This window comes from Osmerus eperlanus, chromosome 16, assembly GCF_963692335.1.
Source record: "Osmerus eperlanus chromosome 16, fOsmEpe2.1, whole genome shotgun sequence".
Lineage (NCBI taxonomy): Eukaryota > Metazoa > Chordata > Actinopteri > Osmeriformes > Osmeridae > Osmerus > Osmerus eperlanus.
In genome coordinates, this window is record NC_085033.1 from 1,168,009 (window position 1) to 1,189,165 (window position 21,157).

The 21,157-nt window shown below is 44.7% G+C and overlaps 1 protein-coding gene across 1 annotated transcript in view; it reads left to right on the forward strand.

Moving 5' to 3' along the window:
• Positions 1-4,946: 4,946 nt before the first annotated feature.
• Positions 4,947-21,157, forward strand: part of kmt2cb (lysine (K)-specific methyltransferase 2Cb) — a 58,877-nt gene continuing 42,666 nt past the window's right edge. The window contains exons 1-10 of the mRNA XM_062482496.1: positions 4,947-5,715; positions 7,738-7,926; positions 11,429-11,517; positions 13,680-13,770; positions 16,218-16,442; positions 18,261-18,373; positions 18,490-18,602; positions 19,119-19,281; positions 19,412-19,583; positions 20,050-20,164. Coding sequence (XP_062338480.1) covers positions 7,739-7,926; positions 11,429-11,517; positions 13,680-13,770; positions 16,218-16,442; positions 18,261-18,373; positions 18,490-18,602; positions 19,119-19,281; positions 19,412-19,583; positions 20,050-20,164 — 1,269 coding nt within the window. The 5' untranslated portion in view covers positions 4,947-5,715; position 7,738. The remainder of the gene's footprint in view (positions 5,716-7,737; positions 7,927-11,428; positions 11,518-13,679; positions 13,771-16,217; positions 16,443-18,260; positions 18,374-18,489; positions 18,603-19,118; positions 19,282-19,411; positions 19,584-20,049; positions 20,165-21,157) is intronic.

The following is a 21,157-nucleotide window of genomic DNA, read 5'->3' on the forward strand; positions in this document are numbered from 1 at the left end:
CACAACGGTCACTCTAAGAGAGCTTAGGAAGTCCTCTGCAGAGATTGGTGAGCCTAACGGAAAGTTGACCATCGCATCAGCACTGCATCAATCAGGCATTTATGGAAAAGTGGCTAGATGGAAGCCGCTATTGAGTAAAAGGCATGTGACCGTACACTTGGAGTTTGCCAAACAGCAATCAAAGGACTCAGACGTGAGGAAAAATATTCTCTGGTCTGATGAGACAGAAATTGAACTCTGGTGCAGAACTCCAAGCATGTTTGGCAGGTACCAAGGATTACTCTTCACCTGACTAATACTATTCCTACGGTGAAGCATGATGGTGGCACCATCATGCTGTGGTGGTGCTACTCATCGGCAGGGACAGGGAGACTGGTCAAAATTGAGGGAAGGATGAATGCATCGATATACAGAGGTCCTTGAAGAAAACCTGTTTCACAGTGGACACAACTTCAGAGCATACGCGAAGGTTCACCTTTCAGCATGATAATGAGCCAAGACAATGCTGAAATGGATCTCTGACTTTCCTTGTGTGGCCCAGCCAAAGCCCAGACTCAAACCCCATGGAACATCTGTGAAGAAAACTGAGAGAACCAAACTTAAGAGGATTTTCAAGGAAGAATGGGATACACTGCCCAGTTCCAGATGAGCAAAGCTTGTAGAGACATACCCAAAAGACTTGCAGCTGTAATTGCTGCCAATGGGCCTTCTACAAAGTACTGAAGTAAGAATCTGAATAGATATGTAAATTAGATATTTAAAATATGAGATTTTAATCAATTTAGAATTTATATTTTAGAAGATTTCTAAAAACACGTTTTCACTTCGTTGCTATGGATAATTGAGTGTTGATTAATGGGCAAAATAGCAATCTTATTCAACACAATATAATGTGCTCAAAGTGAAGAGGAAATTGGCTACTTTCTGAAGCCACTGTATAAATATTTGCTTTGAAATATTTATAACATGCCAATATAGCACCTGAAATTAGAATTGAATTGAGAGAGACAGAAATAGAAAAAAAGAGAGAGAAAAATGTGAGAGAAAGAAAGAGACAAGAGGCAGAGACATGAACAGTGAACTACCACTAGTAAGTAGATGTGATGTTCTACTGCCCCCTACCTCTAATTCGCAAACGTGAACCTGGAGTGGACAGGGCGTCTAGTAATAATTGAATCTTTTTTTCACTGCTCGTTTACAGTTATATTGCACACACTTTTATGTGCCCCACTGCACATATTGGGAATTCACAGAAAGCTATCCATCTTTAGAACCATCCTAAAATGCAATATGCACGCACACAGAAGACTCGGCACAGTAGTCAGAATTGAGGTAGGCTAAGAAAACATTACAAAACTAGAGAGGGTACAATTTCTGGGGAAATTGTAGGGTGTGCTTGCTTGCGTCGGTTGGACAGGGGTCCGTTTTTTAATGACATTTTTACAACTGATATTTCTGTATTTTATATAAAAATGCATACTTATTATTTATAAAGATGACATAGATTTAAAAGCATTTTTTTTTTGCTGCTCATTTACAACTGAAAATACGAGTGAAGTGTAGAATGAAACGGATGTCTTCTCATTTCCCCAAGAGGCAAGAGGCAGCCTCATCGTTGAATCAAAACGAATACATTTGGCAGACCGGTGTACAAATTGACCTAATCTCTATGACTTAAACGTCCTTTTAAGTTTTTCCCTTCTCGTGATATTTTCATGCATTTAGCCTACTCATTGCATTCATTCATTAATAAAGAACCCCCTTTGAAGATTATTCTACGACGTTACCCGGCAGTAGAAGATGGAATCGCGATTCAAACAGTAACATCTGCTAACTGAAAATATGCCCCCCAAAACGTAAATAAGCTTGACATTTATTTAGTGGAAAATCGCTCATTCATAAAAAGCTCACTGGTAGCGATCATTGTCAGTAACAACGCAAAATGCGATATAGCCCTGTGTGGAGAAGCTGCCCCGGTAAATTGTACTACTATGGTACAGTAGTAGTACAGACTAGACTACTGCTGTGTTCGTCTTGGTAGCGATTGCGTTGGTTGAATTGGATTTAACGTTCCGTTGTATGGTTTAGGCTGAAATTAATTATTTTCATGAACAGATTGACAAAGTTTAGGCTGTGGCAATGAAGTTCAGGTTAGTAGTTAGATAGACTTTTGACTTAAGTAAGGGGAGTGCCGAACATGTTCTGTCGCTGTTTGACTTCCTACAGCTGTGTAGATGTTTTTGTAGTGTCTCGCGTAGGCTACAGCGTTGCAGTGATACACTGGATTGAAACCACGGGTAATGATAATTTCACCCACAAATCGTTTACTTGTAATCTAATGTCATAATAAATCCTACAACGAAAATGTATATGTGAGGAATGTTTTTTTTAACGATTGAAAACAGATACATCATAGACCACTGTAGTATGTGTTGGCCGGGCAACACAGGCTAATGTCATGATGCTAATATTTCAGTGAAATAGTAGACTACTGTTTCCGAAAGTAGATGTACTTCCTTAATAATATCAGCTTATATTGTACATTACACATCACAATTGTGTGTCATATCACAAAGTAAAATGAGTAAATAGTTATCACCCTGGCCTCTTTGCTTGTGGCGTTCCTGCAGCTGCCTTGCAGTAAAGCTATAGTTAGCCTAGCTATCCCCCAAGTTAACAGATGCGAAACGAATGTTCTGCTACAGGTAGTCACGCGTGTTTTCGTGACGTTAGTGACGTAGTGACGTTAGTAACGTCAGTGACTGTGGCTAGCAAATTAGCCACCGTTAGCTTCACTTTTCGCCACAAAAACTTAACTTAAGCCCAAACCATGCAACGGAACGTAAATTCCAATAGAAGCAATGCAATCGCTACCAAGACGAACCTTTTGACACCGCCGTTGTGTATGTAGGCCAAATATTGACTGAGTTTTAGGGGGGCGAAAATAAACAATAAACAATAAATAATAATATATATGTGAGAGAACAAAGGTTGTGCTCTCGCCGAAGGCTTGAGCACACCCAACTAAAGATCGTTTCTAAATGAGAGGCCTACCAATCATCTTATTTTGACTGAAACATAAAAACATTATTACATGAAGCTCAAAAAAACAGTATTTGCGCTCAAATGAATGCAAAAAAATGTGTGCTCTCGCATTGATGTCCCTGCCAAAGCTGATAACAAACTTGTGTCCCTGAACTGTTGTATAATGGGTTAAGCGCACAATGTAAGTAAAACCTTAGTGTGCTGGGACTAGGAGGCCAGAAAATCTTGAATCTCGTGCAGAGGTTAACATAATTCTCTACCTATAGAACATAATGGTTCTAATACTTTAATTGTTAGTTCATGGTGATGACCTTTGACTGGAATTTCATATGAAAATTTACAATGGAAGGCTTTTTGTATAATCAAGAAAACAGTGCTTTAGTGCCACTTGAGACATCCACTTTATAAACTCATAAAGAGATTTGACTAAATTGACTCACATTAGGATATTAATTTCAAAACAAGGCTGTGTAATACATTTTTATGTTGTAATTTCTTGCCGGAACCTTATTTGTTGTTATAAAAATAATTCAGAAACTACAGGGTAAATATAGAACAGTATCACATGTGCTAAGGTAATTAGGACAATGGTGAGTAGGGCTAACTGAAGAAATGTATACTGACCCAAGGGTGGTAAATAACGACACCTGGCACAAACAAGTGCCTCTCACTTTACTGATGCCAAGTTCTACAATTTCTTAACCCACTTTTTCACATTTCACTTACCATTGCCGCATACAAAAAGGATGTACTGTACAGCACATCAGCCAAATGTCTGTTTTCAGAATAAATTAAACAATCATTGGTCCACATATAATGTTGAATATTTTAGTTTAGTCTATTTCAAAAATGAAATAACATTTGGGGATTTAGAATAATATCCATATGGTCTTAAAATTATATATTGATATTTCATTTCAGTATTACATTTGAGTGGATTATAATTCAGAATAGTCTGCTACTGTGGCATGATCTTGCACAACCACATGGTGGCAATATCTACAAATATATCTACCAATACAATTTTACAATTCATGAATTATAGTTTCAGGGTTTGTGGAACATGACTGACGCAGCAGAAGTATTACTCAATAAGTCTGTGAACTGTCGGGGACCTTTCGAACAATTTCAAGCCACCGAAAGACAGTCTATGTTTGAGAATACTGAAAATTGGACTAGATTAGATGTAGGTCTACCGACCATGAAAAATGTGGTTGTAGGTTACTTGTCCACTTGACCCTACATAGTATAATGATTTTTAGAGGAGTTAAAGACAGAATTTGATACTTAAATGCAATTTTAGAGCAGAGCAGTATATGGAACTTGTTATCTCTTACCTTAAGACCAACAGAATTGTGCCTACTTTAATATATATATTACTGTTGTAATATGTAATAGATATTTTACTGTTGTAATATGAAAAACTTAATGAGTCTATCCACTCTAGATAACTGCACAAAAAAGTACATATTAACCTACCTGATTGTAATAAAAAACAATTGCAGTATATACATGTATAGTGTTGCCTGCCGACACAATGCATTTACTGTAAGTAAATCCATTACATGTGTTGTTTTTTTATACAAATAAAAACAACATCCTCCAATCCAGCTGCCACGCTCCGGGCCACATATTGGTGCAAACCATAAAACACTCTTCTTATTTACTAAATGCACATATCCCTCCGCAGGATCAGAGCGTATTAAGACATTGTTGTTTTTTTTACTTGATATTTCTAATCACGTCTTGCTGGTTTTGTAGTTTCCCTTTCCCATTCAGTGACATTTTTGACACGTTTCATTTTTTATATCTCCATGTATATCCTTTTTTGAGATACATGTATCAATTTCGGACCTATTTTTTGGGAATCCAATAGGTAGTGCTTCGATAACACTCTGACATGGCCACCGTAAAGGAGCATAAGGATACATTATTTGCAACTTTAATTTTATAGATATTCCACAGACTTTCACTATCAGTCACTGTCTGAAAAGAAAGTGTTATTTCACTTTCCGCCGTTGATGTCAGAAAGTCTTTCAGTCGGTTATCTTTGCGTGTCTATGCGAGTCTCTAGCCGAGGTAACCTGCAGCTTGCTCTCCGCTTGACGCAGCTGAAGAAAATAGAACCAGTTGGGAAGCGAGTAGCTAGTAGGCTCGATCATCGTTACTCCGCTAGCTAGCCAACTGGTCCACCTCATCCGTGATATCTCTAAAGGATTTGTTTTGGTTCGTTTTGGGAGTTGTTTGTGGGTCTGACGTGGAGTATGGATTTCTTTTTTTTTCAGACAAAAAATGAAATAGTTGGCTACAGGACTTGGGGTATCTAACCGAAACCTTTTCGTATTGCGTCGACAGCTGTCATTGAAGAAAGGAAAGTGATCCATCAGTGTTCGTGTGCTAATGAAACAAGTCCCTTTGGATGTACATTTTGTATTATTGTTGAAATGGTTGAAGACAAGGCTCAACATTGGATCAATGGTTTATGCGTAATGCATTTTTGACAACTGCAGTGTTCCTCCATCCGAGAGAAACCCTGCTTCATTGAGCTAGCTACCTAGCCAACTAGCTAGATTGCTAGCTAAACTACAAAGTTATAGAAGTATAACATCAGCTATATCTCCAGCCATTTTGGACATGAAGAAAACAATTCATTATTCATAGGGTTGGAAGGTAAGTTTTTATCTCACTGTGCGGGGTTTTGATTGTTAGTATTGGCTGTAGAAGAAGGCTGCAAGCTACCTAGCAGTATCGAGTTTTTTTTTTTTTTTTGTCGCCGCCTAGTTTACAGGCTCTGTCTACTTGCTGGAAAAGAACGTGTCTACAGTGGTAGTCCACACCATAGCCATCCCACGTCCTAGTATGAGTCATCTTTGATAGTTAATGTTATGTTGTTATAATGCTCTCAAAACGAATCAATGCAATTGTAGTGCATGTTAATATGGAAGTAAGACTAGTTTCTCATAATTTAGCTACTGAACGTTGCTTGACGGTGCAAATGCATCTGTATCTTGTTGTCACTGGACTAGAGGGGCTCCTGCACCTTTTTAATCCACGAGAACGCAGCCAATTACTCGAATTCCTTTTATATTTTATTTCCCTTGTTAAGTAATTAAGGTTTCACAGTACACTCTAAACGCAACCTGCAAGTGGGCAAAAAAGTATTTGCTTTCAGAATGCAAACAAAAAACGGAAGATTTAGAATTAGAATGATCGGATGTAATGAGTTGCAATCAGATGCAAACAATGATTTTCTTTTAATATAATATGTTATTTCTATTTGTGATGGTGTAGTATTATCGTTGACTGTAGCAGGCATTTAGGCACATCATAAACATGGAACGTTCCAGGGAGAGTATGCGTTCCAGAGACTAGCCATATTCTTAATGTGGCCCAAACCTTCGCCATCTACTAGCTAGTTAGCCAGCTGCTAATAATCTGCATATTAACGTCATATCTTAAGCACTTCTTTTCTATTATTGCTATGTTTAGAATACAGAAGGGGCAAATTAGTTATCTTGGATTGTAAATGTTGCCACTATTTAGAAACAACTCTAGCTTTGTTTTATGAAGCTACGTAGCTAGTTAGCCAACTCTGGCTAGCTATCTGTAGGTTACCTAACCTGTTTGCTTGCAAGTCAATTTGTAAATAACAACCATGTTATGCAAAAGTTATCTTTAACCTTAATGAGAACAATCACTAAAGTGTAACCAGAGACGTAGTCCCTACAACTAGCTAGCTAACAATGTTTCAGCTACTGCTAAACAAAGACAACAAAGTAACAAGCTAGCCACGCTAGCTGCATTGAAGGGGCAGCTGCTTTGTGTCCTAGGTCGAGTTTAACAAAAAGCTAGCTAAGCTAGTCCTTTCTTGTGCTTTGCTTGTCATATTCATTAGAGACTGTCCATCGTTTGACATGGTGTTGAAGGATTGTCTGAGTTGGACAATTAGTGGTATGTCTAACTTGGATAAATTGTTACTGTTCCCAGAAGTATGTGAATAGACAAAATTAGTCTTCACATTGATTTTATCAACCCATGTGTACACAGTTGTATATGCATATTTTCAACTGCCCTCAATGAAACCAAATAAAGGCTTGTGTATATTAGGTATGTAGTTCTCAACCTCAAAATGGAATAATGCTATAATAGCTCATCAATGTTTGTCATTATTGGCCCCAAATCCACCTCCACAGTTTATGATCGATGTGTTTTATAACGTCATGTAGGCTATATCCTCGAAAATGATCAACAACAAAGTCTTACATGACTACATTGTTAAGCGTCAGCTTTCAGGAAGGGGTTCTCCTATAGCTTGAGGAAAAAATGGTGTCCATCCATTGGACAGGATGTTGTGAATGCCTCCAAAATACATTCAAGAGGCTTTACAGTCCAACTGAATTGAAACAAGTTGGCCTAGTCATACTTGGGATTGCTCAGGAAGGCACAAGGAAGGTAGGTTAACTCAGATTTGACATGGCAACAGAAGCTACACATCCTCAGTTGGCCCATACTTAGATTGGCACATTTTGTACTTTTTTGTCAAAGTTAACAAGGACATGGAGATTTATATAAGTCATCTTGCTATGTCTTAAGAAACCTCAAACAAGCTGAGATACCTTAGACATGAGTTTGAGGGATCCTACAGGTGTATCCGAAGATGTGATCTCACAGTTCATCTGTTATTTTGCACAGAATGTCATCAGAGGATAAGACTGTGGAGCCCTCTGACCAAGGGCCCTCACTGCCACCCAGCAGCACAGGGGCCACATCCACAGGAAGTCCTGCCCAGACAGACAAGCGTCCCAGAGGCAGGCCACGCAAGGATGCTGCCACCGTCACAACCCAGGCTCTGCCCACGGCCACGTCCAAAACCAGAAAGAAGTATGTTTATTCAAGGCTTTTATGTTTTCATTTTTCTCTTAACTTGGGACAGCCATGGGTCCCCTCAGCATATGACTAAAATCCATGTTTACACTAATAGATTTAAAAAAAAGCTTTTTCAACTGGGACTTATTCCAGGAGCTTTCTTTGTTGCATGTTGGCCTGGATGTTACTTTTGTGACATTTGGTGAACATGCCTATTTAGCATAGCACTGTGACTACAATGGTCAGACAGACCAAGGCTGTAGATTTAGGTACTACAAGCACAGAACATTTCCAATATTTCATTGTATTCTGTGCCTGGGTGCCTTTGTTATTACCATGGCAACACATAATGCAGCTTAGAGCCCCACTGTAATCAAATGCCCACAAGGTCTTTCACTCTCTCCTTACACACTTACACTCCTCAATTGATTCAATAAAATAGCCCAGATGAATTGATGTTTAATCCATCCATATCCTTACTGTTGTCATGGCATGGCCATAGAATGATCAATAGTTAATTGATAACTGTATGTTTGTGAAATGCCTTCTCATATCTCCTCAACAAGATGTGTTACCCGCGTGAGGGGAAACCTGACGGTATACTAGGGGTGGAACGGTACATCTATTCGTATTGAACCGAAACAGTACGGGCGTCACGGTTCGGTGCATGAAATTACACGGAGAATACACAGTATAAAAATAAATAAAACTTGCGTGCAAATTAATTAATATAATGCGGAACTACTGTTATATACTCATGTTCTTTAGGGACACCTAATCTGTTGCCCCACTTTAGCTCTGAAGCTCTGGCGCCGCCATGAGTCAGATAGCTAGCAGCACTAAGGACGAGTATGGCGAGTGGTGGCGACCCACAAGAGATAGAGGCACTGCCGGCCTCTTTAAGATCGCAAGTTTGGGACAACTTCATTCAGTTACAGTAGTACAGGCAAGAGAGTGGTGGATAAGACAAGCACTGTGTCGGCGTTGTTCAGCAGTTGTGGGGTATGCGAGTGGAAATGCTTCTAACATGCTAACGCATATAACGCATCTGGATAAGAGCGTGTGCTAAATGACTAAAAATATCCGACACCATCACCCAGGTGTGCCAATCACTGGAACGAGACAAAAAAACAGTCCAACTTCTCCTCCCTACAGTGCCTAACCAGCCTTTAGATACAGATACAAATAGGGCCAAAAAAATCACTGAAGCAATCGGAATTTACATGTCATCTTCAATGCAAGAACTCACTCCTGAGGAACCTGGTTTGTTTTGCTTTTCCCTCCATTGTACCGAACACGTACCGAACCGTGATGTCTGAACCGCGGTATGAACTGAACCGTGATTTCAGTGTACCATTCCACCCCTACGGTATACTCTGTTAGATTCCAGTCTGTTGTTTTGGGCCACTGTAGTGTTCATGTGTTTTTGTCCTATGGCCCCATTTGTTGCATTTAGTCGTCGTTTAGTTGGCTTCATATCACGAGGGAGTAGTGTGGTCAGTGACATCCTCCACTGGGCTTCAATGATAGACTTAGATGCTATAGCAGTTTCCAGGGACACTCAGGGACTGATAACAATGGCAAGAAGAGATAGTTGGGGGACTGCATCTGAGCCAGCTCATCAAGTAAATGTGAGGAAGGGGTGTCAACTGACGGCACAATATTTGTTGTCTTTCTAGAAGTGTCAGGTGTTGAGACAAACTTGTTACAACAATCGGAGGGGGTGACTGCAATGGGAACTTGAATAAACATTGATGTGACCAACCAAGCTAGGTATGTTATTATTTGGTAGATATGATTTGCCCCATATATACAGACAGGAGCCCTTACAGGTAGGGTGACCAGTTTGTGCTCAATCATGGCTCTATAGTGATTGATCAGGATACCCAGGGTTTACTTCTGCTGGACATGAACTCCACTCCTAGTTGGGGGCTCATTTTCCAGGTTTTCCACTGTGCTCCGCCTGAGCTGGGACTACTTACCACAGCATTATTTTCACCTTCTTTCTCTTTTTTTTCCACCCCTGTCTCCTGGTGGTGGGATTGAGGGGATAAGTTGTGCAGGCAGGGTCTTGAGGTTTGATATTCGGGTGTGCCTGGTTTTTGTAATGGAGAGAGAAGGTGGCTGGTCGATGTGAAGATCGATGCTTCAGTTGATGTTGTTTTCGATCAGTGCGTCTGCCTATACGGTAACGGGCCTGCAAATGTAAATGTTTGAGCATCTTGAATGTTCACACTGGGTTGTAAAGTGCATGGTACTGTCTACCTGACGGAAATGTCAAGCAACATTATTTGTTGTCTGGTTTTTAACGGAATAGGCCTCTGTAGGTCTGTGTAATTAATCTATGTTGATCGGCGAACGTGATATTTCATGCCTGATGAAGGGGGTTTGTCAGAGAACGATCCATCCTCCACACGCCCAGATATCTCCGTTAGGCTGCAGGCATTTGGCTTTGGAACAGGCCTTGCCTCCTCTCCAGACAGCTAGGGAGAGAGGGAGAGATGTCTGGGAACAGAGATGCATTTTTAATTCTGATGTCTGTCTGCACCCCTAGTCAGCACATGTCGCTGTGCAGAAACTGGAACTGGGGAGGACTAGGAGGTCTCACCGGAAGGACAAACCAGGTGGACTAGGGTCTCTTGGTACTGTGATTTAGGCCTTCAAGGCTTGTGGGGTTGGTTGATTTAAGGGACACACTGGCATTGGTGTTGATTGGGAGACTGACATTTAATGATGTGACTTCATATGTGTCTGTCGGATGATTCAACCCTGCAGTTAACCTTATCTAAACCCATATCTTGTGTTTGAATTTAGTTGGCAGGGTTGGGTTTCCTCCAATCAGGTTTGGGGCATTAGCAAGGCTTGAATTTGTCATTCAGTCAAGGTTTCAGTCTCGTTGCTTATCTAGAGTGGGAAGTCATTTGGAGGGAGGGGTTGATTTGGCATCCAGCCGATTGTGATTTTTCTCTCCAGTGGCATTGAAAATTACCCCCCTCCCCTGTTCCCCTCCGCTCTGCATCCTCCTGTCTCCCCTGGAGACCGCTGCTCTCATTGGGCTTTTCTCTTTGTGCTCACCCCCACAGCTGGCCCGCTGTCCTTGCTACCGTCAAATGTGTGTCTGTCTTGTTACCATCAAATGTGATCATCCCATCCACAACTACTGATTTGACTTTAAACAGGTCCTATTGGAGGACATTTTAATAACAGTTCTGTTTGCGCCATCTCCCAAAGCCGCACTGGTGTCAGCAACAGCACTACCTGTCCCCCACCTCACCTCCTAACACCCATGCTCTCTCCTCCTATTGCCCCACCGCGTCACCCTGCCCAGCCACATTGGCCAGCAGGCCTGAGTGTCTCCATTAAAAATCAGTGATAGCTGTGACTATATTTAACTAATTCATGACCCCTTCAACCTCCACCCACTCCGAAGGCTAGCCAAGGCAGTAACACCTCTCTCTCTCTTTCTCTTTCTCTCGGTCTCTCTCTCGGTCTCTCTCTCTCTCCCTCCCCCCCCCAGGGGTCGCACCAGAGGAAGAGTGGTTGTGGACGAGGAGGACAGCATGGATGGGACCGAGGTGGCAGAGTCGGTGGGCCTTCAGGACACAGGTAAGCACCCCCCTCCTAAATGCTCTGCTGTGGATCTGAGGATGATGGTTCAGCCTCACCCACCACAACCTTGTGCGGTGAGTCCTTCACCGGGGCTTTCAGAAGGAGGACTTCCCCAGGTCTGGAGAGGGATGGATGAGAGCCTTTTCTTGGCACCCCATGCCTCTACTTTTGGGCTGTAATTGAAAGGGTTTAGCTTGAGCCGTGAAGCTGCAGCTGGGTAGTGAGTGAGGCTGGGCATTTTCTCTCTCTCTCTCTCTCTCTCTCTCTCTCTCTCTCTCTCTCTCTCTCTCTCTCTCTCTCTCTCTCTCTCTCTCTCTCTCTCTCTCTCTCTCTCTCTCTCTCTCTCTCTCTCTCTCTCTCTCTGTGTCTGTGTCTGTGTCTGTGTGTGTGTGTGTGTGTGTGTGTGTGTGTGTGTGTTGAGATTGGCATTGAGGTGCAGCGGGAAAGAGCCCAAGGCTAATGCCCTCTAAAAGCTTTTTAAAATCCCATCACTCCCTAGACCCATTTATGTGCTTTTTATGTGTGTACATTGCATCACGTGAGTAGCCTCCCATTCCCATAGATCTAGGTGCTTTCATGCTTCTATGATGGGAGGGAGGTACGGTACCAGTGCCCGGCTGTTGTTTCCTCAGATTTTACTTGTCTGAAATGCAAAGTGTGGAACAAAGTGGTAGTCTTTTGTTGTTATTATCATTATAATTAGTCTTTGTTTAAATAGTAAAAAACTGATTTTTTAGAATCTATTTTACTAGGTAATAGCATAATACGTGCTGTAGCGTCAGTACTTCTCTTTAGACAGTTGGCCAAATGGACTTTACAATTAGTCTTTACAATCTTGCCCCCCACAGTAAGAATAGAGGATCAACATGTCTTAAAAAAAGGTCACTACAGAGGAAAAAAAAAACATCCCGTTGTACTAATCCCGTGCTTGTTTCCTGAAATGTGTCGCACTCGCTATTTTTTTTAAATTTATGCATGCTGCCATAGCAACGTCCTAAAGGTAAACAGTCCATAGTTAGAATCTCACCTGACCTCTTAGTATACCTTGCAACCACCCTTTGACCCCAACTGGTCAAACGATTAACTCTCAAATTGCTACTAAAGTGACAAGTTAAATGCTAATCAAAGTAATGAGCTGCCTGTTGAGGGAATGTAGGGCGCCCTGAGCAACCAACCAACCCCCAACGACCTTTAACCACCCCCATGGCTAGACCACTGCTCAGCTCTCCAGTTAAAGTATGTTTGAAAAGTCTATGCGGTTTTGGAAGATCTTTCAGTGGCTGTGGCCACAGTGTTGGTGTCAGTGTCATTGCCCAGTTTGTGTGTGGTGTGAGTCTTTAGTAGCCTGCTGTCGCCAGACCAATTTGAAAATACGTTTGAGTCTAAAACCTCTCAGTTCCATTTTTGATTTCCAAAGGGCATCAACGGGTGTAGGTCAAATCAACTGAATGCAGTTATTTAGATGGAACCAATGAAAAATGTTCTCGGTTGTTTATGAAAATTTACATTTTACATTTTAGTCATTTAGCAGACGCTCTTATCCAGAGCGACTTACAGTAAGTACAGGGACATTCCCCCGAGGCAAGTAAGGTGAAGTGCCTTGCCCAAGGACACAACGTCAGTTGGCATGACCGGGAATCGAACTAGCAACCTTCGGATTACTAGCCCGATTCCCTCACCGCTCAGCCACCTGACTCCATGTCCATGAAAATGCCTCAGTGATGCTCTTTTAAAGTCATCGTTTCAAACCTGCCCCATATAACATACAATGGTTGAGATTGGCCCGGCACTTTTAATGCTGGAGGGAAATCTGTTTGAATGGGAGGGTGGCCAGACCCATCTGTCAGAGCAAATAGAGCTGGCAGATTGGTCTGGTTCTCAGGCCAAGTCTTAAGCACTTTCTTAATCTATTTTAACTTTGAATATTATTTTGAATACAATTTGTATTTGCTGCGTGTGTGATAAGAGCCTTCTGGGTGTCCCTTTGGCCAGATTGTACACTCTGGAGCAAATGCTTTCTGCTGTCAGACCATGTAGATTCAGTTCACAAGCATAGCCCTATGATGTGCTGACGTGCCGTCGCTGACAGTGGCGGGATTTAACGCTTCATGCCTCTATCCTGGTTGTGTGAGCTGACTGTCTTCCATGTTTTTCCTCAGAGACTAAAGAGCTGCCGGGGGAGAGGGCCGAGGAGCTGGGAGAGGACGCCACCAGACCGCCCGGCCCTGCCAGCAGAGAACCCAGACACAGGTAAGAGAAGGAGCTCTTAAAGCTGTCGAACATTCCTGGGTATGTATGCATTAGGGATGGAACGGTACACTGACATCACGGATCGGTACGAGTTCGGTACAATGGAGGGAAAAGCAAAACAAACCAGGTTCCTCTACGAGTGAATACGAGCGCATTGAAGATGACGTGTAAATTCCGATTGCATCAGTAATTGGACAGTTTTTTTTTTGTCTCGTTCCAGTGATTGGCACACCTGGGTGATGGCGTCGGATATTTTTAGTCATTTAGCACACGCCAGATGCGTTATATGCGTTAGCATGTTAGATGTATTTCCACTCACATACCCCACAACCAGTGACGTGCGGTCATGTCAGTAAGAGGCTAGGCACTGAGTTATGAAAGCCAGATTACCTAATTACCTACTTTTTGAATAAAATCGAGCTTGGAGAAATTCCTCAACTTTTGACTTGAATTTTGTGGGAATTACGCTTACAATGTAGCTGGTGTAATGACGTTAGCTGCGCAAATGTCCAGTAATATCTCAATTTTAATTGGTCCACGTTTGATGCCTAACGTAGGTGATTACTGTCTGGCATAACATATGTACGTGCAAAAACGTGCTTGTCTTATCCACCACTCTCTCGCCTGTACTACTGTAACTGAATGGGAAACCGAAGTTTCCCCAAACTTGCAATCTTAAAAAGGCCGGCGGGTCCTCTATTTTTCGTGGGTCGCCACCACTCGCCATACTCGTCCTTAGTGCTGCTAGCTAGCCTATCTCTGACTCACGGCGGCGCCAATCAGAGCTTCAGAGCTATAGATTAGATGTCCCTAAAGAACACGAGTATCTAACAGTCCCGCATTAAATTAATTAATTTGCACGCAAGTTTGATTTATTTTTATACCGTGTATTCTCTGTGTAATTTCATGCACCGAACCGTACGGGCGTCCACGGTATAAAAATAAATCAAACTCGCGTGCAAATTAATTAATGTAATGCGGGACTGTTAGACTGCATGTGTGTATGTTTGTGAGCCTGCACTTGTGCAGGTGCTTGTATTATAGCCCTCATTCACAGTCCCAGCATGCACAGCCTCGTACCGTGGAAATATATTCTGCTGCACATGCTCAGTGTGCCCCGCTCGGGTCAACAAAATGGAGTCATCAACCGCTAGCGGCAAACTCGCTCCTGCCCAGGTGCCAGTCTGTTAAAGGTTGTAATCAATCTCCTGGACTGACTGCACTATCGATGGTGGTGATGGAGGGCAGGCCGAACAGCATCTCCGGGGATCTTATTAACAGGCCCCATCTCCTCCCTTAGAAAGCTGATAAATATTTACCGCCTGCTTTATTTCATTGCACTCTAGCCTCTCAGAGCGCCTCTTTCAACTGCCCCTCTCTCCCGATGTGCTCTCTCCAGCCCAGACCTCAGCCGTTGTGGGCGGATTGATTGATAGCACTGATCAAAAGTCTGCTCGTTGTCCCCCGTGATGTAGCTTTAGTAGTCCCACAGATGTTTGTTGAAGGCACCTACCAGCACAAATATTAGTTTGTGGGTTTCCCCCCCACCAACTTGTCGATGTGTTGTAGAAAAAACATCACACTGCTGTAATTATGACGATGGAGAAATGATCATGGTTTATAAGATTGATATAGAACCACTTAATCACCTTTTTTACTTGTATACGCTATATTATTGAAAACCAGATGCAAAGCTGTTGATGGATTAGAATTGCCACTAAAACATGGCCAAATGTGGAAGTCCAGATACATGGGGTTTGAGTGCCAGAGAGAAAAGAATGTGTGTAGGCCTCTCCCATGAAGGACTACATAGCCCAGATATTGAGAACTACAACCGCCTGATATCAGGGGACAGATTTATGTCCTTAGACTCAGTGTCCCTGTGCAGCTGGGCTGCATAGCCCCACGTGGGCCTTGGAAAGAGAAAGTAGGGGGAATGTACCAGCAATGTAAATTTTGTGACCATTGACCAACCAGGCGTGAAATGCATACATGCATCTGAGACCAGAGATAATGTACCAATGACAAAAGATCTCAAAATAATGGAAAGCAGATATATAGACAAATGTCCGGAGAAAAAGTCAGTCAGACTCCGGGGTCTACTCACGTTTGTTGGAATCGTTCCTCTGTGTTGGATTCTAATAAACACTTTGCATCATACTTTGCTGCCTTTTCCGTGCTGTTTTAAAAACTTGGATATTGGATGAAAACTTGGATATTGGATATAAATTTGGATTATTGTACTTCAACAAATGCTCGGGCACATGTATGATTCATGGTCCCCATTCTTCCAGAATACAAAGTGATTCATAATTACACGCATGAAGCACAGACGTACCAGGTCACATTTGGTATCTATAATTAAACAAGCCTCTCTCTCTTCGCTCTCTCTTTCTCTTTCTTTCTTTTTCTCTCTCCTTTCTTTCTTTCTTTCTCCCCCCCCCCAGTGATGGTCTCTGTACCTTCTGCTACTGTGGCGGCCGTAGCCTGCTGGGTCAGGGAGACCTGAGAGCGTTCCGTGCCCCGCCTGCCCCCGACCCCCCCCTCAGCTGCGAAGACGGAGGTGGCAGCGCTGACGACGGCAGCAAGGATGAGCATAGCGGCGGAAACTGCGACAGAAGCATCAAACCCAACGCACCCACGGAGATCAGCTTGGGGCAGGGCACACAGAAGTAAGTCGGTCCGATTGTCACAAAAGGCTCGCCCCCCAGCACTTGGTCGGAGCCCGGCAGGAATCATCTGCAATGCCCTCTCTGTGACTGGGTAATGAGCCGCATGAAAGGAGAGCTGTCTGTCGGGCTGTGGTGTGGGCCTGCCTGCTCCCGGGAGAGAGGACAGGGGGAAGCCTCTTTCCCCGTCCCAGCATATACGTGCCTCAGAGTCCGCTCTGTGGATGGACCTGGTTTACAGGAGGTCAGGGGACATTTTGACTGGAAGGTACAGAATTGTTGAAAGTACATTGTCGTTTGTACAGTTACGAACGTAGTCTCATCGTGTTTAAAGGGCATCATCTTTGTTTTTTGGGGGTTTAGTATTAGTTTGTTAGAGTCTTGGAATTGGCATTTGAGTGGGTTGTCACTCTTTATTTGGCAAAACGGAACCAAGCATGAATGTGGATGACATCAGTTTAACCTTGTCCATCCACTTCAATTCACACCACTAATGGGATGAACGCTTCTTCAAAGTGCCGTACATACGCTCTCAGATTCCACCAGCTAAACGAACACTCTTTTCTACAAGTTAATTAATGCCACTCACACACCCGCATACATCTAGAGGTCTTTGCAGATCTCGTGTGGGATAAATGGCTACCTTGACTTAGCGGCTTACTTAGCTGGTTACGCTAGCTCTCGCAGGCTAAATTAGCGCTCCGCCTCTCTGCCTGCCTGCCGTGCTCCCCACACCCAGGGAGCCTGTACACAGCAGAGACACGTGAGCCCCCTCCTGTGCACTAGCACCGTGCCAACAAAAGGACCCTCCCCGGACTCCTTTTGGACAGCTGCCCAATTTGTTTCGGCTCTTCTGAGCCAATAGAGCGTCTCCCTGGGGAGCAGGTGACGTAACGTTCAGCAAGAGGCAGCGCAGGCCCCTGGCATGCAGCCAGGCCCAGCCAGCCCTGCTTTGTTGTGCTGAGGGAAGAAGAGGGATTGGCCACAGGGACTAGAGGCCAGGACTGTACCACACAGGAGACAGAGAGGCACAGGAGAGAGTGGGGGAGGGAGAGGGAGAAAGGCAAAGAGAAACGGAGAGAGAAAGATGGGAGGGGGAGGGACAAAGATGGGGCAGAGAATTACAAGGGAGGATGGAGGGAAGAAAAAGTAGGGCAGGTGAGGAGAGGGGGGAGTGAGGGGAGGAGGGAGGGGATGGCAACATAAACACTGCCAACGGTGTGGAAGCCGGTTACAAGACGATGCACGCGCACAAGGGCCTGGCATGACGAGGCAGTATGCCATGAATACTCATTCACCGTCACCAGCATCATTACCAGCGGCAGCATCCTAGGAAATCAGTCACTTAGCTTTGGCTGCCGGTGTGTTTACTGAAACCAGGGCCTCTTTTAAATGCTAATTTCCCCTTTCCACTTTTTCTGCCCGCTCGGCAGCTCAGCTGTGCAAGCCAGGGACTCGAAGAAACACTTCCCCCTTTTTCAGCTGATTTTATGCAAGCGAACAGCCAGCCCCTTGTGTGAGTGCCAGATAGGGTGACCCCCCTCACCCCCTTCCTCCTCTACCTCCTCCCATGCTTTTTCTTAGCCCTTAAGCATTTTCTTTTTTACCATCTCTTCCACTCACTCAGTCGGTCCTCCTCTCTGTGCTCTGTAGAATAGGCTCCCTTCTTCTCCTCTCCCCTGTCCCCTAGCCCACCCCCAACATGCCCCTCAGCCGGGCTGTTGCCTAGCTGAAGGTATAGTGTTTAGGAGGAAGGAGCCCTAAGCCCATGCTCCATCAGTCCTCTGACGTCCCTCCCTCCATCTTTCCTGTTCGTGTTAGTGGAGCTGGGAGTCAGGGGGCAGACCCAGACCCAGGCAGCAGGTTCTGGGACGAGCTTGCCCACGTGGGACTCCCCGACCACCTGGACGTCCGGTCGCTCGTTGACGAATCAGGTGAGTTCTCCTTCAGGGTGGGATGGGGGGCACATGATGTGTCATCAATGGGTTCTGACTTTCCTCTCCCTCTCTCTCTCTCTGTGTCTCTCTCTGTCTCTCTCCTGTGACTGCAGGGCAGTGCTGGGCCCACCAGCGTTGCGCCTTGTGGTCCGACAGCGTGTGCAAGGAGGGCGAAGGACAATCGCTGCTCAACGTGGACAGAGCCATCGACTCAGGGAGCACAAAGGTGAGGAGGAGGAGGAGGAGGAGGAGAGGACTTCCGGGTGGCTAATAGGACTTAGGGTGGCGTGTGTAATGAGCTGTGGCAGCAGGGGGAGGGTGTGATGGTGAGGGGCAGCGGCGGGCGCTGATGGATCAGGCTGGTAAAGGTCGGCCCCGGCAGCGTGGCTCGCTCAGCTGTGAAATGGGAAAAGGTCACACCACTCAACAGGGATCTGCCCCCCTCTCTCTCTCTCTCTCAGGCTCTCCGTCTCTGCTTCTCTCCAATGGCTGCTTACCTGCTAGCGTTAGCATAGCCCCCCAGCATTAGCACAACTCCCCGCCTGATTGTGTTTGAAAACCCTTCTGTCTACTACACCATCAGCAAGCCTACCCACTTTATTTTCGTTTGTGTGGGGAGGGAGGGGGTCGCCACGGCAAGGGGATTTACATTTTCGACCACAGAATGAAAGCTTTACAAGTTCTTTTTTTTGTGAAACCCACAAGTGATCTGATTACCCTCTGTGTATTTGGCTGTATGCAGCACTGTGCCTATTGTAAGCGCCTTGGAGCCTCCATCAAATGCTGTGCTGAAAGCTGCACTCGCCTGTACCATTACCCCTGTGCTGGAGCTGCCGGCACCTTCCAGGACATCAGGAGCCTCTCCCTGCTCTGTCCAGAGCACCTCCAACTGGCCCTTAACAGATGTGAGTCACCATCTGCTAATGTCCCCTTCACATATACCGAATCAAAACACACACACACAACGTTTTAACGTTACCAACAACCTTCGAGGAACGTCTCTCCAAGCTAACTGTGCCCCTGCCTCCCTCCCAGTTCCGGAAGAGGCGATCTGTGCGCTGTGCGACAGCCCCGGGGATCTTGCCGACCAGCTCTTCTGCACCAGCTGCGGCCAGCACTACCACGGCATGTGCCTGGACATGGCCGTCACCCCGTTAAGGAGAGCAGGCTGGCAGTGCCCCGAGTGCAAGATCTGCCAGACCTGCAAGTGAGTGTCTACTCGTCCGGCTGCCCACCACTCTGACCCCCCCCCCCCACCTCCTACACCTCTTCCCACGTTCTCTTTCTCCTCTCTCTCCTGTGTGTGCTCTGCGTGGAGCAGACAGGGGAGGTTGGTTGACCATCTCTGCCTGTGGTGCCCAGAGGCATCTGTGTTCTTGAACCCCTGACCTTATGTGAGAAGCCAGTGGTTGCATTCAGAAAACCCCATCGTGGTAGCATTAGCAGAATTGAGTTACACAAGATGTTTTCCATCCCCTGTAGCGCAAGTGAATTATAATTTCTCGACTGAATGTCTGTGTGTGAGTGAGAGAAAGAGCTCACACACACACAAACATTCATAAACAATGGGCCGCAGGCCATTTAACCACATTAACAAATATCCTGACTTAATAATCTTCCTGCCTGGAAGCTAGTCTAATCACCATTCCATGTTCCCCCCTGCTGCCGTGCAGGAACCCAGGGGAGGACACCAAGATGCTGGTGTGTGACGTGTGCGACAAAGGTTACCACACCTTCTGCCTGCAGCCTGCCATGGACTCCATCCCCACCAACGGCTGGAGATGCAAGGTAGGGCAGGATCCCTTCTGGTGGCGGGTTGGTGCATATTTGGAAAGCAAAAATGAAGCCTCTTGGTTGTTGTCACTGTGCAACAAATTGTTTTCCAAGATATGATATCAAAGTTGGGTTAGGAAAGTTTTGCGAAGCTAGCTATTTTAGCTTCTGTTTTGATACGATTAAACTAAAATATTCCACCCTCTCCCTTCAAAGCCACATTGAGTGCAGGGGCCAAGTAGGTAGGTAGACAGACAGGTATCCCGTCCAATCATTAGTGAGGGTACGGCCTAATGATTTGTCGTGTTTATTACAGTCTTGCAACGCCCACAGATGTCGATTTGATTTCATATTACCGTCAATGTATGTATTGGTTGCTATTAAGATGCGAAGTTTATAAAGCCAAAGTATGACATATTATATGACAACGTGCTTCTCAAAGACAGTTGATACTCTGCCTTTAAGTAACTGAACTGTAAAAAAAAAAAGTTATTTCCATTTTTGTGTCACTGTAGCCCACAGAACATTTCCACCCTAATATAAGCACCGATTGAGAAATGTGGTTGCTAACCAAGAGAATATGACCTTTTTCAGTGGTTGTATCTGTGCTTCCTGTGGTTAAGAAGTGACTCACACTGGCTGATCTTTTAAAGGCCCTGTAGTGTTTTTGATAAGGCTGTGTGTTTGTGTGTGTGTTCCACCGCTGCATGTGCCAGCTCATGTTCTGGTAAGTGCAGGTGGTACCCCCGGTCACCTGTGCTGCTGGTTAGCACCCACCCAGCTGCAGTGGTGTGGGTGCAGATGGCAGCAGCGCTCGAGGCAGCCGTGCTCAGGAACATGTTCACACACTGTAGCCTGTGGTTGTGACTCAGCACATCCAACCCCCCCTCCCTCCCTCTGGCTACAGCATTCTTTCACTTTCTGTCTCTCACCCTTCTCTCTTCTCCTCTCCTTTCCTCCCCTTCCTCCCCTCCCCCCACGTTAAAAAGCGTGTAGTTTAGAAATGAA